Below are 24,404 nucleotides of genomic sequence, written 5' to 3' on the forward strand. Positions count from 1 at the left end.
TCATCCATCCATCTTGCCCTTGGTTTTGCCTTCCACTTTCCCTAGCATCAGCCTCTTCTCCAGGGTATCCTGTCTTCTCATTATGTGGCCGAATTACAGGCCTTCTTCTTGCTCCCTACTACCTGTTTAAACAATCTGATCTAAAGTTAGTTTAAATAAACATTTTATCCAATTCCTCAGAGTACTATGAAATCTTGTATTAATATTATGCTGGAAAGCAAAGTAGACTTAGGCTAAGGTAGGGAAGATGCTTTAGATTATGAAGATGCCACATCATAAAGGTTCTTCTGTTTCACTTTGGATCCGACATCACTAAAGTTCATTTCATACCAATCATAATTTACCTGGCCTTAGATTATCCTTTCATTACTATGACTCATGTATGGGATTCTGTTAGAATAGCAAGCTAACATCTCACAACAGCATTGAAGGTTAAAAGGACAATGCATATTTTAGTTCTTCCGTCAGTACAGTGAATGGAGCTTGACAGCTTCATTAATATCTGTGCATTAGTGTTATCTGATTAGATCCTATGTCTCATCCATTCATCTTTTAAAAAAGGAAGCATTTCAACCTGTCTAAAGGAAATTAGAAAACAAGCCATCCCTATCACGCACACACACAAAAAGCTTGATGTGCAGTTATTTTTTTACAGAGAACAGTTTTGTGACTTTAAAAATATATATCTTTTTAAACAAAAATTTCTTCTTCTTTTTTCGGCTTCATGTATCTCCTTTAATCAGACTTATCTATCTTTCAAAAGTACAAGAGACCCAGGAAGCTTGTTTTACTAGGCAATTTTAATATAGGTTTATAAAACAAACAATACTGGAAGAATAAAAGTGCTAAACTTACAAAATGTGAAAATTCAGTAGCAGTGCAATCCTAACAGGGGTCAGGTAGGAGCAAAGCTACCATATCATCCGAAGCCCAGCTGGCTTGAGCTGGACAAAGCAGGTGGTGTGCTGATGATTTCAGCTTGTTTGATCTTTTTATTTAAAATCCTCCCCCGACATTAGAAATGGAGGGGGGATAATTACCTATGCCATCTTTTGGGAGAATAGGATGGCTTTAAATCTAACTGGTTTTGGATCTGGCTCTGACCCCTTTCTGCTCTCCAGGTTGCCTGATTTCAGGGGTCTAATGCTTGCTATTATCAGCAGGATCTTTCCACATGTAGAACTGGGATACTAGAGCAGACAGAGCCCCCCTCCAGTTGACAGAGCTGGGGCTTAGGATTGCTCTGCCTTATGTCAGAGAGAGACAGAGGCCATGGCTAGACCAGGTGTATATCCCGGGATCATCCCTGTGCATCCAAATGACACACAGGGGATCCCGGGAGCAGGCAGGGACGACCCCTCAATTTGCCTGGGAGAATCCTTAGGTCTAGCTAAGGCCAGAGAGAAGACCACAATGTCTTCTAACATCATTTTTCATTTCAATGAACCAAAGTTACCAAGCAAAACTGCTGCAAAGATTTCTGTGGAAAATATTTAGATCAAAAATAAATTCTGTTTAGCTAAAAGAGTCGTCCTTTTTTTATCACCCCAATTGGTCATATTGAGAAGGGAGCAGGAAGCCATTCCTTTATACACGGAGGCATTGTTCATGGGAAAAAGATAGTGCCTTTGGGGCAGTATCCAATGGTACTCCTATACAGAGTAGACCCTCTTCTTCCCTTGCACCCCCCTTTGTGTGCACTGCAGATCTGCTCCAGAGGGTCACCCAATGCTCTGGAGTATATTTGGGGGTGAGAAGGAACGGCAACAGGGTGTAGGAAATCCCAGTGCTGGAACAATAGAACTGGATACAACCTATTTCTTTCTTACTACCATAGACCAATTTTACTTGCTTATTATGCCTGATATAAGTAATCGAGATATTCTAACTGTTTGCACTTAATAAGCTGACAGTTGATGAAATCATTTCTGAATTAAGTATTGGACCCCTAATCTTGCCTTATAGAATGCTACAGAAATAAATCAAATCAGAGAAAAATGGCTAATTTCCTACATGATTTGAGGTCTTGTACTAAACTCAGGCTCAGTATCCTGTGTTTTAACGTTGCTCCAGGCACTGCCTAGTCATTCTTAAGCCATATGAATTAGAAATTTGTTTCATTTTATAAATGAAAGGTGAGAGATTCCAGTACTAAATTCTCCACTAGGCAATAGTATCCCAATTTCCATAATGTGAAGAGGAATGTTTGAAATATTAGGAAAAATTGTTATTGAGAGATGTAGAGTTCATCTGACATTTTGAAGTAGAATTCTCAGCAGTGTGATTGACAGGGACATCTGTCTCCCCTGTGACCCCGATAACAGGGTATAAAATTGTAAAAGGAACAAAAATAATATCTATTTATGACATGCTGCACCACACTAAAACAAAATGCGTTGATTTTCAATCAGTGTGCATCCTGACTTGTTACTAGGCTGGTCACTTGCCATCAAAAAAAGAGAGCAAAAGAGCTACATATGTTAATTCGTATGTATAGATGCAAATTTAGAAATAACTACAATAATGTAACTATAAATTAAATAGAAATATATCTTAGCATTACAGAGAGCAGGTGGTCTCAGTGTCTTGCCTGCTCAATCGCCTGTTGAGGTAGCAACTATTGATGAGTAATTCCAAGGGCCTTTCTGTTTTTATGGTTCTATAACTTTAATCTGGACTTGGATCGGAAAGTCCTTCCATTGGGGGAGACCTTCAAACAGAAGGCTGTTCCCTGTAAAATAGGACACAGGACCACCCTACCTGGCAAACGAGAGACCTGAGACATTGAATATTGTTCAGTGTGACACTGACAAATGTTTTCTTTCTGGGCTGGGCATAATTCTTCCAGATATTCTTGAAAGATATTAAATGAGCAAGATATGGATACACATTAAACTGGCTGCTAAAGAAGGAAGGACAAACTTTTAAAACTTTTTATCAACTCTGCTTCCACTGTATGTCCCAATTTGAACATTTAGTAAGGATGCTGCTGCAAAAAATGTGGCGTAGGAGCAGCATGACCCCATTCCCTCAACCACACACACAGTGCCCGTTCACATGTAATGGTAGCAATTTGAGGGTTTGTTAACCTAATAATTAATTGTAGGTTAACTCTGGGTTGTTTAGCTCACAAACAACCCAAGGTGTCTGGATTTTCACATCTTAAAGCAATCACCAGTTGGGCTGATTGGAGGTTGCATATTCAAATAGGAAGCAGTTCACACATGGCACACAACCTGACAAATCGTGGATTAATGAACCTAAGACCTGCTGCCATTGCATGCAAACCAGGTTATAGGCTTGAACATGGATAAACAGACTTCTAGAATAGGTAAGCACCATTGTCCGGGAAAGCTGCCAAGTGGCTTGACAAAGATAAGCTCACACAGTTGGTATCTTAGTAACAAGGAATTTATTGCAGTTACAGACTTCGGAAGCAAGGTCCAGAGATGCAGTCCAAAGGTCACAGGAGTAGGCACGGGTAAATGTTGTCAGAGGCAGTCCAAGGTTACCATAGGATTCCGGAAGTCGTCAGGCGTGGTCACGGGGTCCGGGAGTCAAGGCTGGGTTCAGGAACTCGGGATCTGGAGCGAGGTGCGTGCTCAAGAGCTCTGGGAGCCAGCTTCCACCGAAGAGCTCAGATAATCTCTGACAATTTGGCAGGGCTCCTGGCTGCTCCTTTTATCCTCAGTCAGAGTGCTGAGTCAGCGTTCCGCAGCTGATCTCTGATTGCCTGGCGTTTCTCTTGAAGCCGGCTAGACCGCCGTCGGGTGGACTTGTCCGCCCTTAACTGGCTGAAACTGGGCTGGTCCCTCTCCTCCCCAGATCCCTGCGGCTCTTCCAGAGTCTTTGCTGGCATCAAGCCCTCAGAGCTGGCAGAGGTTCCTGCTGGCCTTGGCTCCTCTCCCTGAGGCTCTGCCACAGCCTCTGCCAGTCCATTCTCTTCTCCTGAGCCAGGCCCCTCTGCACTGGGTCCAGCCTCTGCCACCTCCCCCTCATCTCCCGACTCCGGTTCCATGCAGGGCATGACAACCATGCTCTCTAAGCAAGCACCAGAGAACACAGAGGCTCAGTTCACATAATGGCTGTTTTTCAAAAATGCAAAAGAAGTTGTAAAAGGATTGCAAGGAATATTTTGCTGTGCCATTTCTGAGAAGTGTGCAAGTACATCATTCCAGAATTGTTCCAATTAAAGCATCCATTAGATGTAGAAACGACTGATGATTTGAATCTATAAGGTCATCAATTGCACTTTGTTGTGTACTGCTCAAATGTGTTAATTTGTTTTATTAAATAATAAGTTCATTTTTTAAAAAAAAAGGGAAAGAAAAATCACACAAATCAGGAACTAGTGTGTCAGGCAATCAAGGGGAGGACCTGGTTCTCACCAGATGCTATTTGATGATGAGAGGATAATATTGCATCGCTCTTCCATTATGCAACTACAGATGGGATTGTGCCACTCCTCCATCTTGCTACAGCAGCACCATCCAGCTTAACATATGAACCAGGGTACTGTATGCCACCAGGGTATTTGTATGTTCTGCATGAAACATAACATACAGTGCAATCCTATGCATATCTATTCAGAAGAAAGTCCCATTACAGTCAATAGAACTTACTCCCAGATATGTGATATAGAATTTTAAAACCGTAAGCAACCACAACTTCATGTTGTTAAATTAAAAAAGGATAATATATTCAATTAGAGGTGGACAAATCTTCCGAGGCTCTCTTTGGACTGGCTCTGTTTTTTGCAGAATTCCTCTCCTACCCTCCTGCCACAAACACAAACTAATCAGTAAAAATGGGGGAGGGGGTTATCAAGGCAATTAAAGACAGTTGATCTATCCAAGCCACTCCAAGGCCCGAAACACACCTTTGGCCCTTTCTTTTTGGCAGGAGCGGTACCAGTAGTGGCAACAAGAGCCAAAATGGAGGCATTGTCTAACCCTCTGCCTTGTTTTTCTTTGTCCTCTGTCCATTGTCCCAATGTAAGTCATGCTTGGCATGGTGGATTCTGGGAATGGTAGTTCTTTCCAAGCCTTTTGAAAGAACTTCTCGTCCCAGAATCCACTGCACCTGGGTGTCACAGAGGGGAGAGAGAAAGAGTGATATTGACCATAGTTCATTCTGGGAATAAGAAGATCTTGTTTGAATACCATAATAGAAATAATGAGCTGAGTTTACCTTTTGTATGGTAATTATTCCTTCTTGTGTTTCTTTGTCTACTAAAATTTTAAAAACTCCCAGGCCATCACCATCTACGATCTTATATTCCATTTCAGCGTTAGGTCCCACATCAGCATCTGCAGCCTTTAATCTTGCCACCACTGAAGCCACGGGTAGTGATTCTGGGACATTATATTGGTACGATCCTATGAAATTCAAAATGATTATTCAATTTTCATTTGCTTATAGATCAATTAATTAATGGTCACTCTTAGTTTACAGCTAAAGAAAAGACACTCAGTTATAAACCCATGCATTACATATTTTTGCTAGCTTATTTATGGGTGTAGCTGTTCATTTGGATGGCCTACTGTATGTAATATTCAGTGTAATGTTGGAGGAGGGAATACACAAAGATCATAGATCAGCTTCTGTGAGATAAGCTCTGAAGCTGTTCATTTGGCTCACAGAACCCAATACATAGTTCCTCGAACCCCTTCCTCCTATGTTATCCTGCTCCTGCAGCTGAAGTCTCATGAAAGCATTGGATTCACAAATACCTAACATTTCTGCAGTGTGAGACCACAGCCAATGACATTTTCTCTTGTGTCTGTCCAACGTCACCAAAGAAAAGAATAAATACATTTGTAAGATCAGAGATAAGTCTTAATTGTGTTTTAAGGAGACAGTTTCCTGGCTCTTCACGTCAAATAATTGAGATAAATGCTATTCTTGCAAAGGCATCCTTCTTCTTTCTTGAAAACGCTAAACCTTACAGCTCAAGCTGAAATTGATACAGATTGCAGCTTAACAAAATGCAGGCTGAAACCACTAACATTCTCACTTCCAGAAACTGAATCCCTGGTGTTTTATTATTACCCAAATAATTCAAGGGGGGGGAGAGAGAATCCAATTCCTGTTCTTCCTTTTGATTGGTTTGTTTTTTCATGCCCACTTGAGAAGAGACCAGATTGGGCATGCATATGTTCCTCACATTAGACTAATTCACTCCTGCAATGGTTTTTACAAGGAAGATCACTGCAAGGTGGAAAAAGCACCAGACTGTTTATAAACAGGGTAGCTCAAGTCTGGAAATAGACTTGTTTCTTCCCCTTTCTTAGTTTAATCATAAGCCACCTTGGTCAAAGGAAGTAAATTGAGGGCAGATTGTTTTCTAGTTCTCTGCAGATTGATTTTTTCAATGAAACACTGAGTGTGCAGACGGAAAAAAAAATCTGTTAGAGATGCTCAGGCAATGTGAAGCAGACACAGGAATAAGAGAAGCTATGGATCCGGCTATCCAAGGCTTTCTGCTACACATCTTCCATCTTTCTATTACTCACAGAAGTATTGCATCACAGGGTTGCATCCAATATCAGTTCTCTTTGGATTACACCCACTGAAATGAATAGATGTATTAGACTAACATTGGATACAAGCCATAGTGGAGGGTGGGAACAGAACATATTCAAATGCTAACAGCACAAACACATGTGCATTCATACCCACTTGGGAAGTTGAGAGAGAGAGAGAGAGAGAGAGAGAGAGAGAGAGAGTTAGTTTAGGGAGGATGTGTAGAGTGAAATAAGCAGCCAAGGTCAGGTCTGCTGTGTAGCCCAACCAACAACTCAAAGACTGACAACAGAGAATGTTAAAGATCGTATGTTTGAGGAGACCAAAAGAAACTAGCTTAGTCTTTTAGGTGTACATTAGCTAGGCGGACCATATGAAAAGGAGGATAGGGCTCCTGTATCTTTAACAGTTGTATTGAAAAGGGAATTTCTGCAGGTGTCATTTGTATATATGGAGGACATGGTGAAATTCCCTTTTCTGTGCAACTGTTTAAGATACAGGAGCCCTGTCCTCCTTTTCATATGGTCAGCCTACATTAGCACAACAATTTGCCAGTTGTGGGACTCTAGGAAGCCACCAAATGATTTTGAGTACAGCAATCATTAGCTATATACAAAATAGTTAATTTCAATGTGGGGAGAGAGTGGGAATAAAAATGACAATTCAAATTTGTTTTGGGTTTCACAAAATTTCTCCCCTTGGCCCCTCCCCCAGTTATATAGGTGCTTTAGACATTTATTTATTTATTTATTTATTTATTACATTTCTATATTACTCAATAGCCAAAACTCTCTGGGCTGTTTACATGCTGACATGCTAGTTTCCTGACACACCCCTAACACCTTCATTCAAGAATTAATTTTAGTTCTGGGAGGCACAACCTGAACATTGTAAAGGCTCTGAGCCACCACACAGAAGTGATAGAATAACCATGTGTCTCCTCACTGATTAGCTTAAAGGGAGCTGTTCCCTGTAACTGCAGAAACACGCAAATGCCTGCCTGATACATATGATGCTATTCAGTTGAGGGACTCATGAGGGTACCCTTGAAATGACCAATCTAAAGCTCTCGTAGAAAAAAAATGGGCCACTCCTGAAATGTCCTCACTTTCTAGACAGATGAACAAGATCACTACTTGAGGTCTTTTGATAACACCCCTTTGTTTAGAGTACTCTACTGCTATGGCCTTGTATAGTCAGCTAAATATAAATTAATCAAGGGGCAAGGAAACTCCTCAAGCTTTCTATTCATTCCCCAGAGAGCTTCAGCTATGGGGCAGTATGCAAATGCAAATTCAAATAACAACAACAACAACCACCAAGCTATTATCCCCTTTGTTTTGATCCATCACGATTCCAGCCTCTGAGCCACCGAGCTCTTGGTTCTCTTTTTTTCAAACTCTCTAACTGTTCATTCTTTCTGCTCAGGATGGTGAATGTGTGATGTTCAAGATCACTACGATTCTCTGAACAACATCTTGCAGCTTGCCTGGTGTCCAGTTCCTCTTTGCAATCACTGCTTGCTCTGCATAAACAGGTGATTTGCACAAATCTCCCCAAATTGGCACAAAACTCCTCCATAGACTAAAGTGGGGCTGATTCAGTCTACTGAAGAAATTTGCACAAATTTAACTGGGAATAGAGAATACGCTCATGTTCAACAATTTGCAAATACTTTTGCAAATGCTCATATTTGCAGTATCAAATGTTTTTTGCGAGTCGAAATGATATTCTCATACATCCCTATTTTCTGCTTGGCTATCCCTCAGCTGCAGCCTGATTGGCTTTAATATTGTTCCCTGTGACTTTTTCCTGGCACTATTCTCTGTTCTACTCTAGTGGCTATCATTAATGGAGGATGAAATGAACAAGTTCTTTGACAAGTGGGGAATATGGCTATGCTGAGCTAAAGAAAGTAGTGTGTGAAGAGGATGAAACTGTATGTTTCCAATGGGAATTTGTCTTCATAGGGTTACACAGTGGCCAGAGCTGCACAAGTGCTGACCTGTGAAGACCTTGATTAAAAATATTTTTTAAAAACATTTTGACCCCATTTGCACAAATTTAAAGATCTGAAGGTTGAAAATATATCCTATTTGTGCAAATCTCTGAACCAATAAAGAAGCTCAAGTACAAGCAGAAAACAAAAACAAAAACATGATTCTATTTGTGCAAATTATGCAACCCCCCTCCAATGCATTTATTTAATGTGCATAAAACAATAGTACCGGAATCAGGGGTGGGGGACTACAGTCCACCGCTGCTTATTGGAATGGAAACTCTGTGAAATCCCATTGGGCTTAAATGGAACAAAATTCCCAATGTCACGCATCCCTAATGTGCACGTTTTAAGAACAAAAACCTGTAAAAATAAAATCTACACTTTTTGGACTTTAATCAACGTTTGAGCTTATTTCCCCATTTTAGAAGCAGCTATTCATAGGTTGTAAGTCTGCACAGCACATCTCTGTTTAAAGGCCTTGTTAGCCCCATGTTGGTATAAACATAGAAATATTGGTGTGTGTGAACAAAGACATGTGGCAAAATCCCACATCCACTAACTTTTTAAAACCTTTGCTATTCAGATTGCATTGCATTACAGGCAAAAGGCAGAAATGTACCTGCAAAGAAAATCATTTTGAATGACTCAAGGAACCACACATTATTAGGATCATTATTTCTTACACCAGAAATGTTGGTACCATATATTTCAGCAAGTTCTAGGAGACTGCTAACACCTTTGTCATTGCTGCCTATGGAAAGTAGCCAACAGTTCTCGTCTAGAATTAGCACCTATCCATAATAAGCAGGTGCAGTAAGTTGAGTGAAGTTTAATTGCTACTTTGCATCTCTGTTTAAAATGAACTTGAGCATTTTTCCAAGAAGCAAAAACGGTACGCTATGAAACATGAATCGTTCTTCAATTATCGCCTACAGAAACTTACTGCGGGGAAAGCGTGGAGGGTTGTCATTGACATCTGTAAGGGTGACAGTGACAGAAGTGGTCCCAGAGAGCCCCCCATTTTGCCCAACCATATCCTTTGCTTGAATGACAAGTAGATACTGGTCTTTTGCTTCTCTGTCCATGTTGGGAAGTGCAGTTTTGATAACACCTGGAATATGCCAAAACACATACAATAATACTGTGAGAGCTATGTTTTCAATTAGTAAGCAAGGTAGCAAAATGTACTTTAACACCCCACCCCCAAACCAGCAGAATGCAATGAAGCATTGTGATTGAAATGGTCCAATATTTCAAACGGCACAATCCAGTGTTTAGCTAAGCCTTATTATAATGAATGTTAACTAGTATTCAAAAGTGGGATAAAACACGTGCCTAATTTTCTCTAGACTGTGCCCTACATTCAAACTATACCACACCTTCAACCTTTTCAAACCCAAGACTAACACACTTGTTTTTTGTTTGCTTAATAGATTTGTTTTCTTTCTGCTTCTGTCTCTCTTCCCTCACTTTCTTCTTCCCTTTCTCCATGCTTAAGCTTCTTTCTTTCCTCTTCTCTTTAAACAACAATGTTCATGAAGAAAGAAAAGGGTGTCTATGGCCTTAGCTAGACCTAAGGATTATCCCAGGCAAATGGAGGTGTCATCCCTGCCTGCTCCCTGTGTGTCATTTGGATGTACATGGATGATCCCGGGACGATCTTGGGATATGTACAGGGATGATCCCGGGACGATCCTCTCCCACACTAGAGGCATTCAAGAGGCAGCTGGACAACCATCTGTCAGGGATGCTTTAGGGTGGATTCCTGCATTGAGCAGGGGGTTGGACTCGATGGCCTTGTAGGCCCCTTCCAACTCTGCTATTCTATGATTCTATATAGGCCTGTTCTAGCCATGGCCTGTGTCTCTGATATACCTTAGCTTGATCCACAACCCAGTTTGGCATCCTGACCCACCATCTGAGGACCAGTGCTGCACATCAAGTGAAAATCTACACCGTGGTTAGGTGTAGCTGAATCAGAATTTCCTTAATAAACCTGGAAATTCCTATGTATGTGACTTTATTACAGACCTCCATGTTGTTAAAAGTCGGAATTACTATATACACTCCAGCACTCTTGTTTCTATTCATTTATCTTACAGTCATACAGGTAAAAAATGCACTGTACATAATTACTGTAAAAGAATGCTTACACCAATGCATAACCTGGATGCTGAAATAGAAAAGCAAATCATTTAATGCATATGCAATCAAGACACACAGTTCCAATACATTACAAATTAAGAATAATAATACTTTTTAAGAAAAAAATCTAAAACACACATTGGATCATTTCCAAAATAAAATTAACCCTTCATAGTGCCTGTGAGTAACTTTTTGGTTGGCTTGTGCAGCTATTTTGCTTGTGGACATTTCAGGCTAACAAAGCTCTTAGGGAAAGGCTCCTTTTTGGTAGTGGCCCAGACTCTAGACTAGACCCTAGAAACAGACCATATAAAATGGTGAAATGTGCAATAAGTTAATACACACAATTTGCTTATCCATGGCATAAATGCCACACAGAACATGAACAAAAGAAGAGCCATGCTGGATCAGACCTAGGGTTCAGCACTCTGTTCACACAGTGGCCAACCAGCTGTTAACCAGGGACCCACAAGTTGGACATGGTGCAACAGCACCCTACCACCCATGTTCCACAGCAAATGGTGTATATAGGCTTACTGCCTCTGATATTGGAGGTAGCACATAGCCATCAGGACTAGTAGCCATTGATAGCCTTCTCTTCCAGGAATTTATCCACCCACCTTTTAAAGCCATCCAAATTGGTAGCCCTCACCAACATCTTGTGGTAGTGAATTCCATGGTTCAACTATGCATTGTGTGAAGAAGTCCTTCCTTTTATCTGTCCTGAATCTCCCACCAATCAGCTTCGTGGGATGACCCCGGATTCTAGTATTATGGGCGAGGTCACTGGATTGTGTTCACTGGATTGTGAAAATTAGTCCTTTATGTGAATCACCTTTGCCTCTGAGTCATATGAGGGGTTTCAACACTCCCTGTTGGTTACTTTACCACTAAACTGAAAGCTGTCCCAGAAAAGAAATGTACCGCCTAGCCTCTGTACTGTCCTCCCTCCTTGCCCCTCTATAGTGATGTTCCATATCTACAATGGATTGGTGCAGGCTGCGCACAGATTGGTCCGCTTATAAGAGCATTCAAGATCTATACAAAAAAGTTTAGCAAGGACATGCACCCAGTCATTCCATATATTGTCTACCACCAAAATGGGAACAGGAAAAGCGATGCCATCCAACATTTGGTTTCCAAACTACCAGCTGCCCAGAATGATTATCATAATGGTTCAAAACTGTAAATGACCCAACAGAAACTTGCTGCCATTAATAATCTTATATCACACTATGCACTTCAATGAAGCTATCTTGAATTAGCTAATATCTTTAGTAATAATAAAAAAAACAATAAGCACTTCTAAAGCACTCACTGTAATTAGGGAGCTTTGATGTAGTAATTGAAGCACTGTATTATCTGAAATAGTTTTACAGTTTTATCCATTTGGCCATCTCTGTGTCATGTGTAATTATGGTTTGGAATTTAAAGGAAGGGGGGGAAAGGAGGGGGAAGAAAGACTAGCTTGCCGCCATTCCACTGCACAGATAACTATCTGATAAATAAATATTCCTCCTCAAAGAAGGAAGGCCTTACAACTATTTCATGCTTTTTACACTCTACAGCTGCCATCTCTGATTTCCAGAGAGACGGGCTTTTACTACATCATTGCTACATGTCACCAGTAAAGGAAACATAAAATACATGGATAACTGAGAGGTAAACTGGGGCTTCTACATCTCCATCGGATGTTTGTAAGCTCTTTAGTTCCAGTTTTATTTATTTCCTCTTCTTTTGAATTTAGAGCAGCCTATTAATCTCCTCTCTGCTGAAAGGACTTGACTTTAGCCCCTCAAAATAAAAATAAATAATGATGCTATAGCTTTATTTTCTCCATACTAAACAGACTGGGAAGGCTAAAATGAAATTTCACAAATTATTCCCTTGTGTTAATTTTGCAATTCTATCCTTAGCTAAATCAGATTCTGACCTCTTGTGTTTATGAGTTGTCTCCCTTCACATAGAATTATTGTTTAATTCAGTAGGAATGGAAGGTTCAAAACAGTGCGTGAGCGTGTGTGCGTGCACACTCATGCACATTTGCAGTGGGAAGAGACGACATAAGCGCTGTTTGCACTCTCTTTATAGAAAGGATGCTTATGGGCTTTATGGGGGTCTTGAACTGCTCCACTTGAGTGGAGAGACTTAGAAAGGAATGGAAACACAGAGTGCTGCAGGTTTGACTCTTTTCTGTTCTGAAGCAGTTTGATCCCGTTAGTTAGCTCTTGCAGGAAATTGAGGCACCTGGGAACATTGGGTTAGTAACTCAGTTATCGTACTAAGAGTAGACACATCAAATTCAATGGGACTTAACATTAGTCATAACCAACTTAAGACCCATTGAACTCAATGGATCTACTCTAAGCATGATTAAGTCTGGACCCAACCCATGGTTAACAACAATTTTTCTCTGTTGCTCCTTGAAATAAAGAGCAGAACGGCTTTCCCTCTGTGATTCTGACTACCTGCAGACTAACTCTAATCTATGCTCCTGCTTGGTGATTCTACTCAGTCCTGGATTCTGATCTTCTAGTTTAAACCTGGGAGTATTCCAACACACTCATACTACCCATTTGCTCCTGCCTCAGACACAGGCTAATGTTCTTGTAGTGTGTGTGTGTGTGTGGGGGGGTGGTTCTCAGAGGTGTTGTATATATGGGAAGCATGAGAGCATTTACCTGTCTTTGGTTCCACAGAAAAATAAGGCTGTCCTTGAAGAATGCTGTAAACCACTCTGGCACTGTTGCCATATGTAGGGTCATCTGCATCAGTAGCTGTTACTTGCACTACCGAAGTTCCTATAAAAATGGTAAGAGTAATAATAGCTTCATGAAACACTGCATGGTCTGGAACAATAGTCATACAACAGAGCAATAATACATTGACCCTGATCAAACAACACCCTAAGGCCATTTCTACACCAGCCCAGTGTAGGGGGGGGGGGGAGGGGGAGGATCTTGCGATATCCTGATTGTGAAATCCTCCCCTTAGTCTAAACGTGGGTGTAACATCCTGGGAGGAAGGAGGGTGTTGCTCCAGCCATTTTTTTTAAAGGAGCTGAGTGCACGTGCGGTCCAACGAAAAGTGAGTTTTCAAGAAAAACGAAAAGCCCAACCCCACTCCTTGAACCCTGATTCCTCCCAGCCCTGTTCCTTCCCCCTACTGATCCCCTACTCACAGGGAGGAGGGGAGAAGCCAGGACAGGCGGCCACACCTCCCGTGGTCTCTGGACAATCTCGAGGCACTGTGATGAATCGGATTTTCCCAGGGAGAACTTATCCCTGGGAAAACCCTTTCTTGTCCCTCCTTCCTCCCGGGAGTCCCTGCGCATCATTTGGACGTACAGGGACTTGGCCATGACCAGCCTGCATTTTGGGGCTGGTGTAGAAATGGCCTAAGCCACAGTGGTTAAACATTTTGAGCTAAACATTATGGCTTTGTGTGTCATGTGAACCATTGCTAACCACGGTGGTTCCATAACCACGGTTTAAGCACGCTCACTAACAATTTGCTGCAAAAGTGGCCTAATCATGGCTTACTATGTTGTCTGAACGGGCCCAGAGTGCTTCTGCTGTACTAGGTGAATGTTTTTCAACTAAGCGCTACTCAAAGTCTGGATCTATCCCTGAGTAAATAATGATATTTAACATATAGGGTGGATTCCTGCATTGAGCAGGGGGTTGGACTTGATGGCCTTTTAGGCCCCTTCAAACTCTGCTATTCTATGATTCTATGATTCTATGATATATTCTATGCACATTGACTAGAATCCCCTTGGCTTCTTTTCACTTCAGAGGGTTCAGACCTCAGTCACTTGTTCAACTAATCTTATTCCTGAACACAAAACCCAGTAGTATTGGTAAGAGGATGCTTCTTCTATTTGCTGCAAACCACTTGCAAAGACAATGCCGTAATTTGACCATCCGCCTTGTACACTCATCTTTAAGAAAAGGTTTTGTGATGGAAAACTGTAGTGGCCCTCTAAATGCTACCACTAGAAATAGTTGATCCATTCAAAATAGAGAGGAACTGAGCTTTGAAACCTATTTTCTTGTCTTTAAAAGTATTCCTTCCCCTGCTAAAAAGTGCTGATTTGATCACCTTTTAATGAATCTTGGGGCTCCACTAATCCACAGGGAAAAGAACAAAATGGCATAAAAAAAGCTTTCCTCCAGTCACCTGTGCCAAGGTGACTTGCCCCAGTCTGTGAAGGGAGTGAAGTGATTGTTCATTCCCCATGAACACTTAACCTTTGGCCTCTCTGATGAGATTACAAACAAGAAAATCCTTGAGTAGAGGTAATTTGCTATGTAAACATTTATTCACTCAGAAATTGACTTGTGCAACCAGCTCATTATAAAAGCACAGCTGTGAATGTATACATAAGCCGCTGAGAGTACTGCCATTCTAAACACAATATTGACCTCTCACTATGGGTAGAAATAAGGTTGTCTTCTGTCTGAAGTCCATATGCCTAATCTGGAGCAGCAGATTCTTAATACTACTACTACTATTACTACGAATAATAATAAGTTTAGTTTAAGAAAAAATATAGTTTCAATACTCTTTGGTGACTAATGAAATCTGAAAACATAAAAAATGCCCTTACATTTGAAAATGGTTCTATCATTTTATTTATTGCTTAATTTTATTTTTTTGCTTCCCCATGAATTACAGTATTAACATAATTGTTTATGCCAGCACTTGGACAACGTTCCATAAAACTATTCCCACAACTGAGCAAGCTTTGAGAGATCACATCCACTTGCAAAGTCTTTTTTGGCAACAATTTTCTGTGGCATGTGCTCATGCAATGAGGTACAGCCTCCAAGTTTTGAAGCTGTCCTCAGTGGGCTCTCCTCTTCGAGTGGGCCCACTTTCCCTCGGCCATCAGCACTGTTGCTCATTCATTTGCCCACTTCCTCTGGGCCCAATCTGCGCAAAGGCACATGTTTGTTGACACTCTCAAGGAATTCCAGAAAATTAGTGAGATAGGATTTGACTTTGTGGAAGCTGTGTTGATCCTTTTTCAGTAGGACATGTCCTTCTATATGTTTTCCCACCTGCAGTTTGATGGTTGTGCAAAGTGGGGGGCTCAATGCACATTACTCCTATCATCTGTCAGCCATTCCTTATTGCTATGCTGCCATAATTTCTTAAAGAAAGTTTTGTAATTAAAGAGATGCAAGCATTTCCAATAGTGTTGTGCTGAATATTTTGATTATTCCATCTTTGGCAATTTGGGGGAGCAATTTTGGGGAGCAAAATGAAGTCTCGAGCAAAAGGGGCTAGGAAGAGAGAGAATTTTCAAGAATTTTTGTAATGGAGAGCAGTTTACCTTTTTAACTGGAGGTGTCTGAGGGGGGTCTTATTTCTATTTTGAACTATCTGATGCCCTGCTGCAATATCACAAGCTCACATAGCTTCATAGGCAGTCAGGAATTGATGCTGGAGTGAAAGCCTCTCTGCAAAGAGTTCTCGAACTTTGCGACAGCATAGGGAGTAGGAAATAGAAAGAAGACTGCTTCAGCTACCAGCTACACTTAAAAAGGTAACCCTGCTCATTCTTTTTCTGTTTCCCTCCAAAAGAAACGGGGAGGGGGGAAACAATGCCAATTTCTCAGTGAGGGAAGGATTTCACAAAAGTAGGGTACAACACAGCACTAATTTTCAGAAATGGCCTGGAGAAAAGTGTCTCTCTGAGCTCCTTCCTGACCATTGTCTTGCTCCTTTGCTTATCAACTATTTCCCCCCACTCTTTGCTGAAACTGCAACACTGTCCCCGTGTGTCCCATTAATCTAGACAGCTTCTTAATTTCTAATTAAATAGTGTTCCGATTAAATAGAAGCTAACAAGGCTTGTGCCAGGTTTGAAAGTGTTCTGAACACGCTGCTCTCCACACCTTCAGACCCACCTTGTTGCCTTCTGAGAAAATGAAGGTACTCTTAATGGCTGCAGCCACTTCACTCAGCGTTTCTCTGTTGAGACTGAGCTGAGCAATGCCATTCCCACCACTGCCTACTGCCAATTTCCTATTTCTCTCTCTGCAAAAGGCACTCAGAATTATGTAGCAACTGAGCATGCTCAGTCCTCATTGACCCTAATGGGTGGAGACTCCCCCATTAAGAGTATTTTCTTTTTAAAAATGACCTTCAGAAAAATTTGGAATTACTTCAAGCCTGCTGATACCTACTTGTCATGCGTGGGTGGTACTATTTTTACTACATAAGGATTGGCACTTAAATAATGAGTTTGCTATTGGTATATGGGATGGAAATGGAAATTGTAAAGCTCCCATGTCTCCAAAGAAAGTGGTCAGGAAAGGTATGTCTCCCTTCCCTTCTCCCAAATCTAGTAACTGATGGATCAAAAAGCCCCAAATAGGTCTACAGAGTATCTTCCTTATTTTCATGTCCTGGTTTGATCCAGATTCTAATGAACCAGTCAGGGTATAGTTTAACTAATACTAAGATTGTTAATGCTGGATTACTTTAAGGTGGATTCCTGCATTGAGCAGGGGGTTGGACCTTATAGGTTTTTTCCAACTCTACCATTCTATGATTCTATGACTGTTGCATATACATTCATGAATAAGAAGCATAAACAGAGACATCATCTAGCAGCATTCCCCAACATGGTGCCCTCCAGGTGATTTGGACTTCAAGTCCCAGCCAGCATGGTCAATGGTCAGGATTGCTGGAGGATGTAATCCAAGGGCAGAAGGTCGAGAAAGGCGGACCTGGAGACTTTTGTCACTGGTTGTGGCACATGAAGATGGGTAACTGGGACTATTGAGTAAGGTAGGCTCAAGAGCTAGTAAACCACCAAGCAGGTTCCAGAATATATTTGTTGTGGCAGCAATTCCCCAGTATTACCTGTGTTCAGTCAAGACTTGTGTGAAGCTTCTTTTGAAATAGTGCACACAAGTTTCTGACAATGTGAGAAAAGCTTCTTTAGGTGAGCACTGGCAAATATGGTTTTTTTCAGGCCATTCAGAACATGTAAAGAATTGCAAGCTGAGTTGCATCGAATGAACTCTTTTGTTGTTGTTTTTAAACGTGCTATCTTAGACTGTTCCCCCAAGGGACCTCAGTTTGCTGAGCAAAAAAGTCTTTGAAGATATTTTCCTGAGAACATTTCTGAGAATTTTCTTTTTCTCAAAGACCCCCAACCCCACTCCCCACTAGAAAAAGAAAGCCACTTCACAGAATTTTGTCCAAATATTCTTCATCCTTTTGGGAAAATGTCTGCCACTTCCCCCCCCCCCCCCCACAATGCCCTGGAAAGGCACTAGCTCCAAGACATTATGGACGCTGCCAACACAGCTGCCACATGAAGCGGTGCAGAAAAGAAAAGAAAAGAAGAAAAGGAAAAAAAGAAAGGAGCTGTACTACTGCCATGGTTCATAGGGAGGCCTACCCCCAAGAAACCGTTGTACTATTTCTCCTAACCGTGGAGACATTCAGTGAATGGTTCCCCCCAAATTCTCTTCCAACAAGTACGGTGGAGAATTTCAAGAGGACATTTGTGAAATGTATATAAAAGTGACTTTTCCTTTGTGATGTGATCTAGCTTCGTGTTGTTGTTGTTTTTTAAAAAATGGACATAATGACCTGGTTTGCATGACATGCCAGCCAACTATGACCTAATTTACCTGCAGGGGATGCTGTGTCATGCCGGACATCCATGGAAGCCATTTTAGCATAGCCCCTGAGGCTCTAGCTTGCCATGGTTTGTCATATTATACAAGCCCAGGTGGCAGAAGTTGTTTGATAGTTAGACAACTCTCAAATATCTCATGGCTTGTTTCCGGGTAAATTAAGCTTAGCGTCCTCCAGGTCCGGCAAGTGGACAAGGAATGAAAGTCTAAACTGAGAAAGTAAAATGGCTATTTTTCAACCTGGGCCTCTATGTTTGCCGCACTCTCTACAGTGAATGTGGTATGGGGGTCCAACTGTCATGTTCCTAAAGCCCCTCTTTCCATTAAATGTTATAACCATTATTTAGTGCCCATTCTTTCATTTGAATGCCCACTCTGTCATTCTGGAATTTACCATCTCTATAGGAAGTGCCAACAGAGCTCTCAAGGCCTGCAGTTACTGATGAAAATCCATACAAATTCCTCCAGCACTAAGCTCTACTTTTACTGCTGACAATTCTTAAGGGAGCCACAGAAGCATACATAACTGCAGTGACAGCTTCTGCAAGTACACTAGGGGTATCTTGTAAATCCTGCTGGCTTACTAATGCCAGTTCATCTGCAAACAATATCATGGATGAAGCCAACTCGATTGCTAAACTCCAGGGGTCACATAAAGCATGGAATTAGAACATCTACTAAATCCATATACAATTTTATCTGTAAAGTCCCTTCTGATTGCCCAAACCTCTTTGCATAATAGAAGATAAGGATTTTTTTTCTACCCAGAAAATGTAGAATGTGAGGTACTTAGTTTAAAAATGTATATATAGAATGAATTCAACATTGAATATAGTAAGTACATGTTTTTAAAAATGGAATCTTTACACACAAAAACAGAGTAAGGATTTTATCATGGTGAAAATAATACAAAGGCCCTATTCAAAAGACACCTTAAACTACAGCTTCAACAACGGTGGCTAAGCCAGAAAGCCATGCTGTATTCAGAAGACGCCTTGAACCATGGCTTTAACCATGGTGAGTAAGGCCTTTTGCCTTAGTTACCATGGTTAAAGCTGTGGTTTAAGATGTCTTCTGAACGGGGCCAGTGAGAGGCTTGAGGGGTTAGCAAATAGGATGATGCATCAGCATATGTAGAGGGCAGAATATACTGGCTCTGTGAGCAGAGGACCTGAAGTTGGCAAGTAAGGTTTGGTGATGAGCAGGCAAAAAGGAAACGTGGAGAAGGAGGAGAGACCAGCCTGGTTTATCCCCTCATAAAGAATGGAGGCCACACCAGAAATGCAAGCCAATAAGTGGTGTTTTATTTGGGGCTGAGTTTACAATGGGGATTAATCTGTAACAGAGTTCAGCCTTCAAATCTATGAAGCAAAGAATAGATCAAACCAAGAAAAGGAAATGTATATATATCTTGACACTCAATATACAGCAACAGGAAAAATCACAGGTATAACAATATTATTATAAACCCCAGTTTGAATAAAATTTGTGCTCTATATTTATAGTTTATTGTATTAGTGATTTTTAAGTTGCAAGAATAGATCAACCACTGAGCAATTCGAAGAGGACCCAAGCATCCAGAATTATGGAGAAAGGACTGTCAGATCAAAGGGTATTTCTAGACAGGCTTTATTCAGAAATTAAGAACTGATTTACAGGGGCCTAACATCCATCTCAAAGCACAAACTCCAACCTCAGGAGTATGTTCAATATCATTCAACTGGGGCCATAGCTAGATCTAAGGTTTATCCCTAGATCTTCCAGGGGTCAAACCTGTTCATCTAGGTGACACACAGGGGATCCAGTGCTCAGGCAGGGGCGAACCCTGGATGATCCCAGGATAAACCTTAGGTCTAGCTGCGGGCTAAGATTGCAATCCTTAACACACTCACTAGGAGTAAGTCCCATTCAACACTGGGACTTAATTCTGAGTACACATGCAACGGATTACACTGCACACAAATATTCTGCCTTTTGGCTACTAACAAGCAACAAGCATGAAACATTCAGCATGGTACACTCTCTCCTCTCTCCTTATACGATGGCACTAATGATGCCTGACTCATCTCTGAATGTCCAGTGCCATAAGCTTGCATGTAGAGCTCCTGCTGTTTTGAGAGTAAGTAGTATGACCTGAGGAAATTCTCCCAGCCACCTTGAAGCTATGTTCCCCTATAGATGGGAGAATGACCTAAGGGGTATTCACACAAACCCCTTCACATGTTTAAAGAATGTGGTTTGGGGGATCAGAAAGGTTCTACCTGCTAGCCACATTTCCTGCTTGCAATGAGGTGCTCCAGCAATGCCCCCAGTGCATGTATATTTGGTACCAGTGTTAAGGGGCTGTACACACATATAAATGCAGATCCTCCATGTGAATGGCAACCCTGGTTAATTGGGATTTGAGGCACCAAACATTTGTCTGCTGGAAGCTTCAGGACTAGAGGGACACAGGTCATTGGAGCCAGGAACTGCACTCCCAGTTCTTCCCCTCTATGCATAGTTGGATGGTCCTCAAGTAAAACCCATCTTGTCAAAACGGCAAATGATTAAATGGGCAAAACACACACTGGGCCTGTTCAGACAACACACTAAGCCATAGTTAGGTTGCTAACCCTTTTTTAGCGAAGGGTTAGTGAGCATGTTTAAAGCCAACATAGTTAGGAATGGTTCACATGACAAGCTAAGTCATGGTTCACACAACACACTAAACCATAATGTCTACCTCAAAATGCTTAACCATCATGGTTTGGCATGTTGTTTGAACAGGGCGGGGGGGTGGGGAAAGGTTCAGCAATTATAAGTCCCAAAATTCTACAGCTTATAAACATGTCTCCTGTAGAGCTAATAATTTCAATTTTAGCACCCATTATCTAAGTGATAAGGTCTAAAAGCTTGGAATTTTTTTAACTAATCTCATACAAATTGCCACAGATACAGCAAGTTAAAAAGTGCTGGAAATTGATACATTGTACTTTTTACTCAAACTGCAGCCCAGCATACACACATATTTAAAATTCTGGGGGGAAACTACTGATATACTTTGTTCAAGCTTGTTGGGGAAGTGTGCTTTGTGGAGCCTGAGTCAACATGATAAAACCTTAACACTGGTCTTAATTAGGCAGGTTATTTGATTACTGAATGATCATATGGATCTTGCCATGGAATCAGCACAGAGCCAGGTGGAAGATGCCAATTCTGTGGCAACTCACATCTACGACAACTTGCAATCAGATCCTACTCCATGAAGGGGTCATTTAGAGCACAATTCTATGTTGATAGCTGGCAGCCTCCGAAATCTCTGGAAGCCGCCAAGTATCCTAATGCAGGGTGGCCGGAGCATGGAGGCGATCCTGGCCACTGTACCCTGGCCACCTTGCATTTTTGTTAGATGGTGATTTCACTTGTCTAACCACGTGCTACAAGGCAGGAGAAAGGAGGCTGGGACGAGCACTGGAAGCTGTTTCTCTCTTCCCCTCCCCAGTGCCAGGACTGACTCCTTTTCCCCCATCTCCACACTCAGGTTTCCGAATGCAGAGAGGTAGCTGGTGCAGTTCCCTTTGCCTACTGTGAGGGGAAGGGGGCAATGTGGTGTAGTGGCTAAAGTGTTGGACTGAGAGTTGGGAGATCCGGGTTCTAGTCCCTACTCGGCCATGGAAGCTCATTGGGTGACTTTGGGCCAGTCACAGACACTCAGCCCAACCCACCTCACAGGGTTGTTGTTGTGAGGATAAAATGGAGAGGAGGATTATGTATGCTGCCTTGGGTTCCTTGGAGGAAAAAAGGTGGGGTATAAATGCAATAATACATACATACATACACACACACACAGTTTACTGACTCTGAGGTCAGAGCCCCATCTCCGAACTCAGAGCCGGTAACTGTATAATCCTACGCCCCCCCCCTCCCCGACACTATCTTGGGGCCATAGATTTACTCCCTTAAACAATTTTCCAACTGCACTGGAGCAACACGGTCCTTGCTGGAAGGGGGTAGACTTTCCCACCAGTCACTTTTGAGGTACAGCTTTTCTTTCCTTTCAGCAAGTCAACAGCGACAGCAATAACAGAATGCAATGCTAACCATTAATGTTGATGCAAAATTAAAACAAACAAAAATAAATGTGAACGAGAAATCCAGCAAGAACTGTTTTTTTTAAAAAAAAAATGGAATGACTTAATTTGAATTTTTAGTCATATTTGTTAATCTAAATTAAATATGCATATGACACTTTCATATTATTTTTTTCCTTTTGGATTAAATGACTGCACATCCCTAGTTATCCAGTACTGTAGGCTGACCAGCAACATGTAGGAAAAGAGGCTGATAGGAGGGGGTATGAACTAGTGCAGCCTGCCGTGATGACCTTCATGCATGCATGATTATCAGCCTACATTTGCTCACCATTGCTTCCAGTCTTCTATGTGAGGAGCTAATCCACCTGTCTTTTCCATGGATAGAGGCCTATATTTTACAGGAAACAGATCTTAGGGGGGGGGAACACAGATTTTGCTATAGGAAGATGATTTCAGAAGAAAGGGTCATCATGAGAAAAAGATGACTTTAGTGCATCAAAAACTGAGATAAAGCATGGACAGAAAAATAGGACCAAACAAGTGAGAACTGGACCATAGATCATACATCGGACTCAAAGAGTACTTATCAATGGAACCTTCTCAAACTGGGGAGAGGCAACGAGTGGGGTACTGCAGGGCTCAGTCCTGGGCCCAGTGCTCTTCAACATTTTTATTAATGATTTGGATGAGGAGGTGCAGGGAACGCTTATCAAATTTGCAGATGACACAAAATTGGGTGGGATAGCTAATACCCTGGAAGACATAAAGGCACTCAGTCGCGAAGGTCAAGCCATTTGAGGCAGAAAAGTACGTCTCATCTCCTTGGTAGTAAAAATACAACAATAATAAATTAAATAAACAAAAATTTGCTGCACTTTCATAGCAACCAAAATCAACTGCCTGAGGCAGCTGCCTTATTCTGCCTAACAGTAGGACTGGGTGGACACCTTGCTCTTCTCCCACAGTAGCCATGGTTGTCCATTGTAGGGATAATCACACATGCATATTGTGTAGCAACTTTTTTTTTTACAGTTTTATTATTTTCTACAAAGAGCAAAACAAAGAAAAAAGGAAGAAAAGAAAAGAAAAAAGCAAACATTACAAAACATCACATACTTAACTAATAATATGATACACTACATGTAATAAAAACACATATACAAAACACATAAGGCCATATTCCATTTGAGGCAATCTTCATGTCAGACATATAGGTTTTCAATTACTTCCCTTTAGCCTGCCCAGTGTTATGTAAAACCCACAGATTATATATAGAATCCACAAACAAATACATCATTCTTTTGAATACTCTATCAGAGGTTTCCAGTCCAGTACAAAGGAGGTTGTTGATTTTTCTCTTACTAATGCCGTAAGTTTAGCCAACTCAGCCATCTCCAAAACCTTGAGCAGCTATTCCTCCATTAATGGTCCTTGTGTCTTTTTCCAGCTTTTTTTTTTGCTACATAAACTTGCATTAAACTTTGCAATTTGCAGCAGCGCATATTGGGAGAGGAGGCAAGGAGTGTAGAGAAACCATTGGGTTAGAAATGGCCACAACTTTTATTGGTTACACTTACAGAGGTTGGGTGTGGCATAGGGCATGGATCCAGCCACTGACAGCCAAACTGCTGGCCAATTTCCATCCCAGGCCATGTGCCAGACTAACAGTGGGAGTGACAGGTTTTTATAGTCTATGAAACATGGATTGCTGATGTGGGCAATTTCTGCAATAGGATGTGCCAGCCCCAAAGGTAGACTTGATGCACACACACACAAAGTCCCATCTTCTTGGCTCGCCGCTCCGACCATGTTACTCCGCTTCTGAAATCTCTTCATTGGCTTCCAATTCACTACAGAATCCAATATAAACTTCTCCTGTTAACCTTCAAAGCTTTTCACGGTCTAGCTCCTTCCTATCTCTCCTCTCTCATCTCACACTATTGCCCCGCTCGTGCTCTTCGCTCCTCTGATGCCATGTTTCTCGCCTGCCCA

General features: G+C 41.5%; 1 protein-coding gene across 1 annotated transcript in view; it reads right to left on the minus strand.

Annotated features, from left to right (window-relative positions):
• The window catches only part of CDH7 (cadherin 7), a 120,011-nt gene that overhangs the window by 34,823 nt on the left and 60,784 nt on the right, over positions 1-24,404 (minus strand). The window contains exons 3-5 of the mRNA XM_063130516.1: positions 13,354-13,473; positions 9,471-9,638; positions 5,191-5,378 (exon numbers count right to left, since the gene is read on the minus strand). Coding sequence (XP_062986586.1) covers positions 5,191-5,378; positions 9,471-9,638; positions 13,354-13,473 — 476 coding nt within the window. The remainder of the gene's footprint in view (positions 1-5,190; positions 5,379-9,470; positions 9,639-13,353; positions 13,474-24,404) is intronic.

The sequence above is a fragment of the Elgaria multicarinata genome, chromosome 7, assembly GCF_023053635.1.
Source record: "Elgaria multicarinata webbii isolate HBS135686 ecotype San Diego chromosome 7, rElgMul1.1.pri, whole genome shotgun sequence".
Classification (NCBI taxonomy): domain Eukaryota; kingdom Metazoa; phylum Chordata; class Lepidosauria; order Squamata; family Anguidae; genus Elgaria; species Elgaria multicarinata.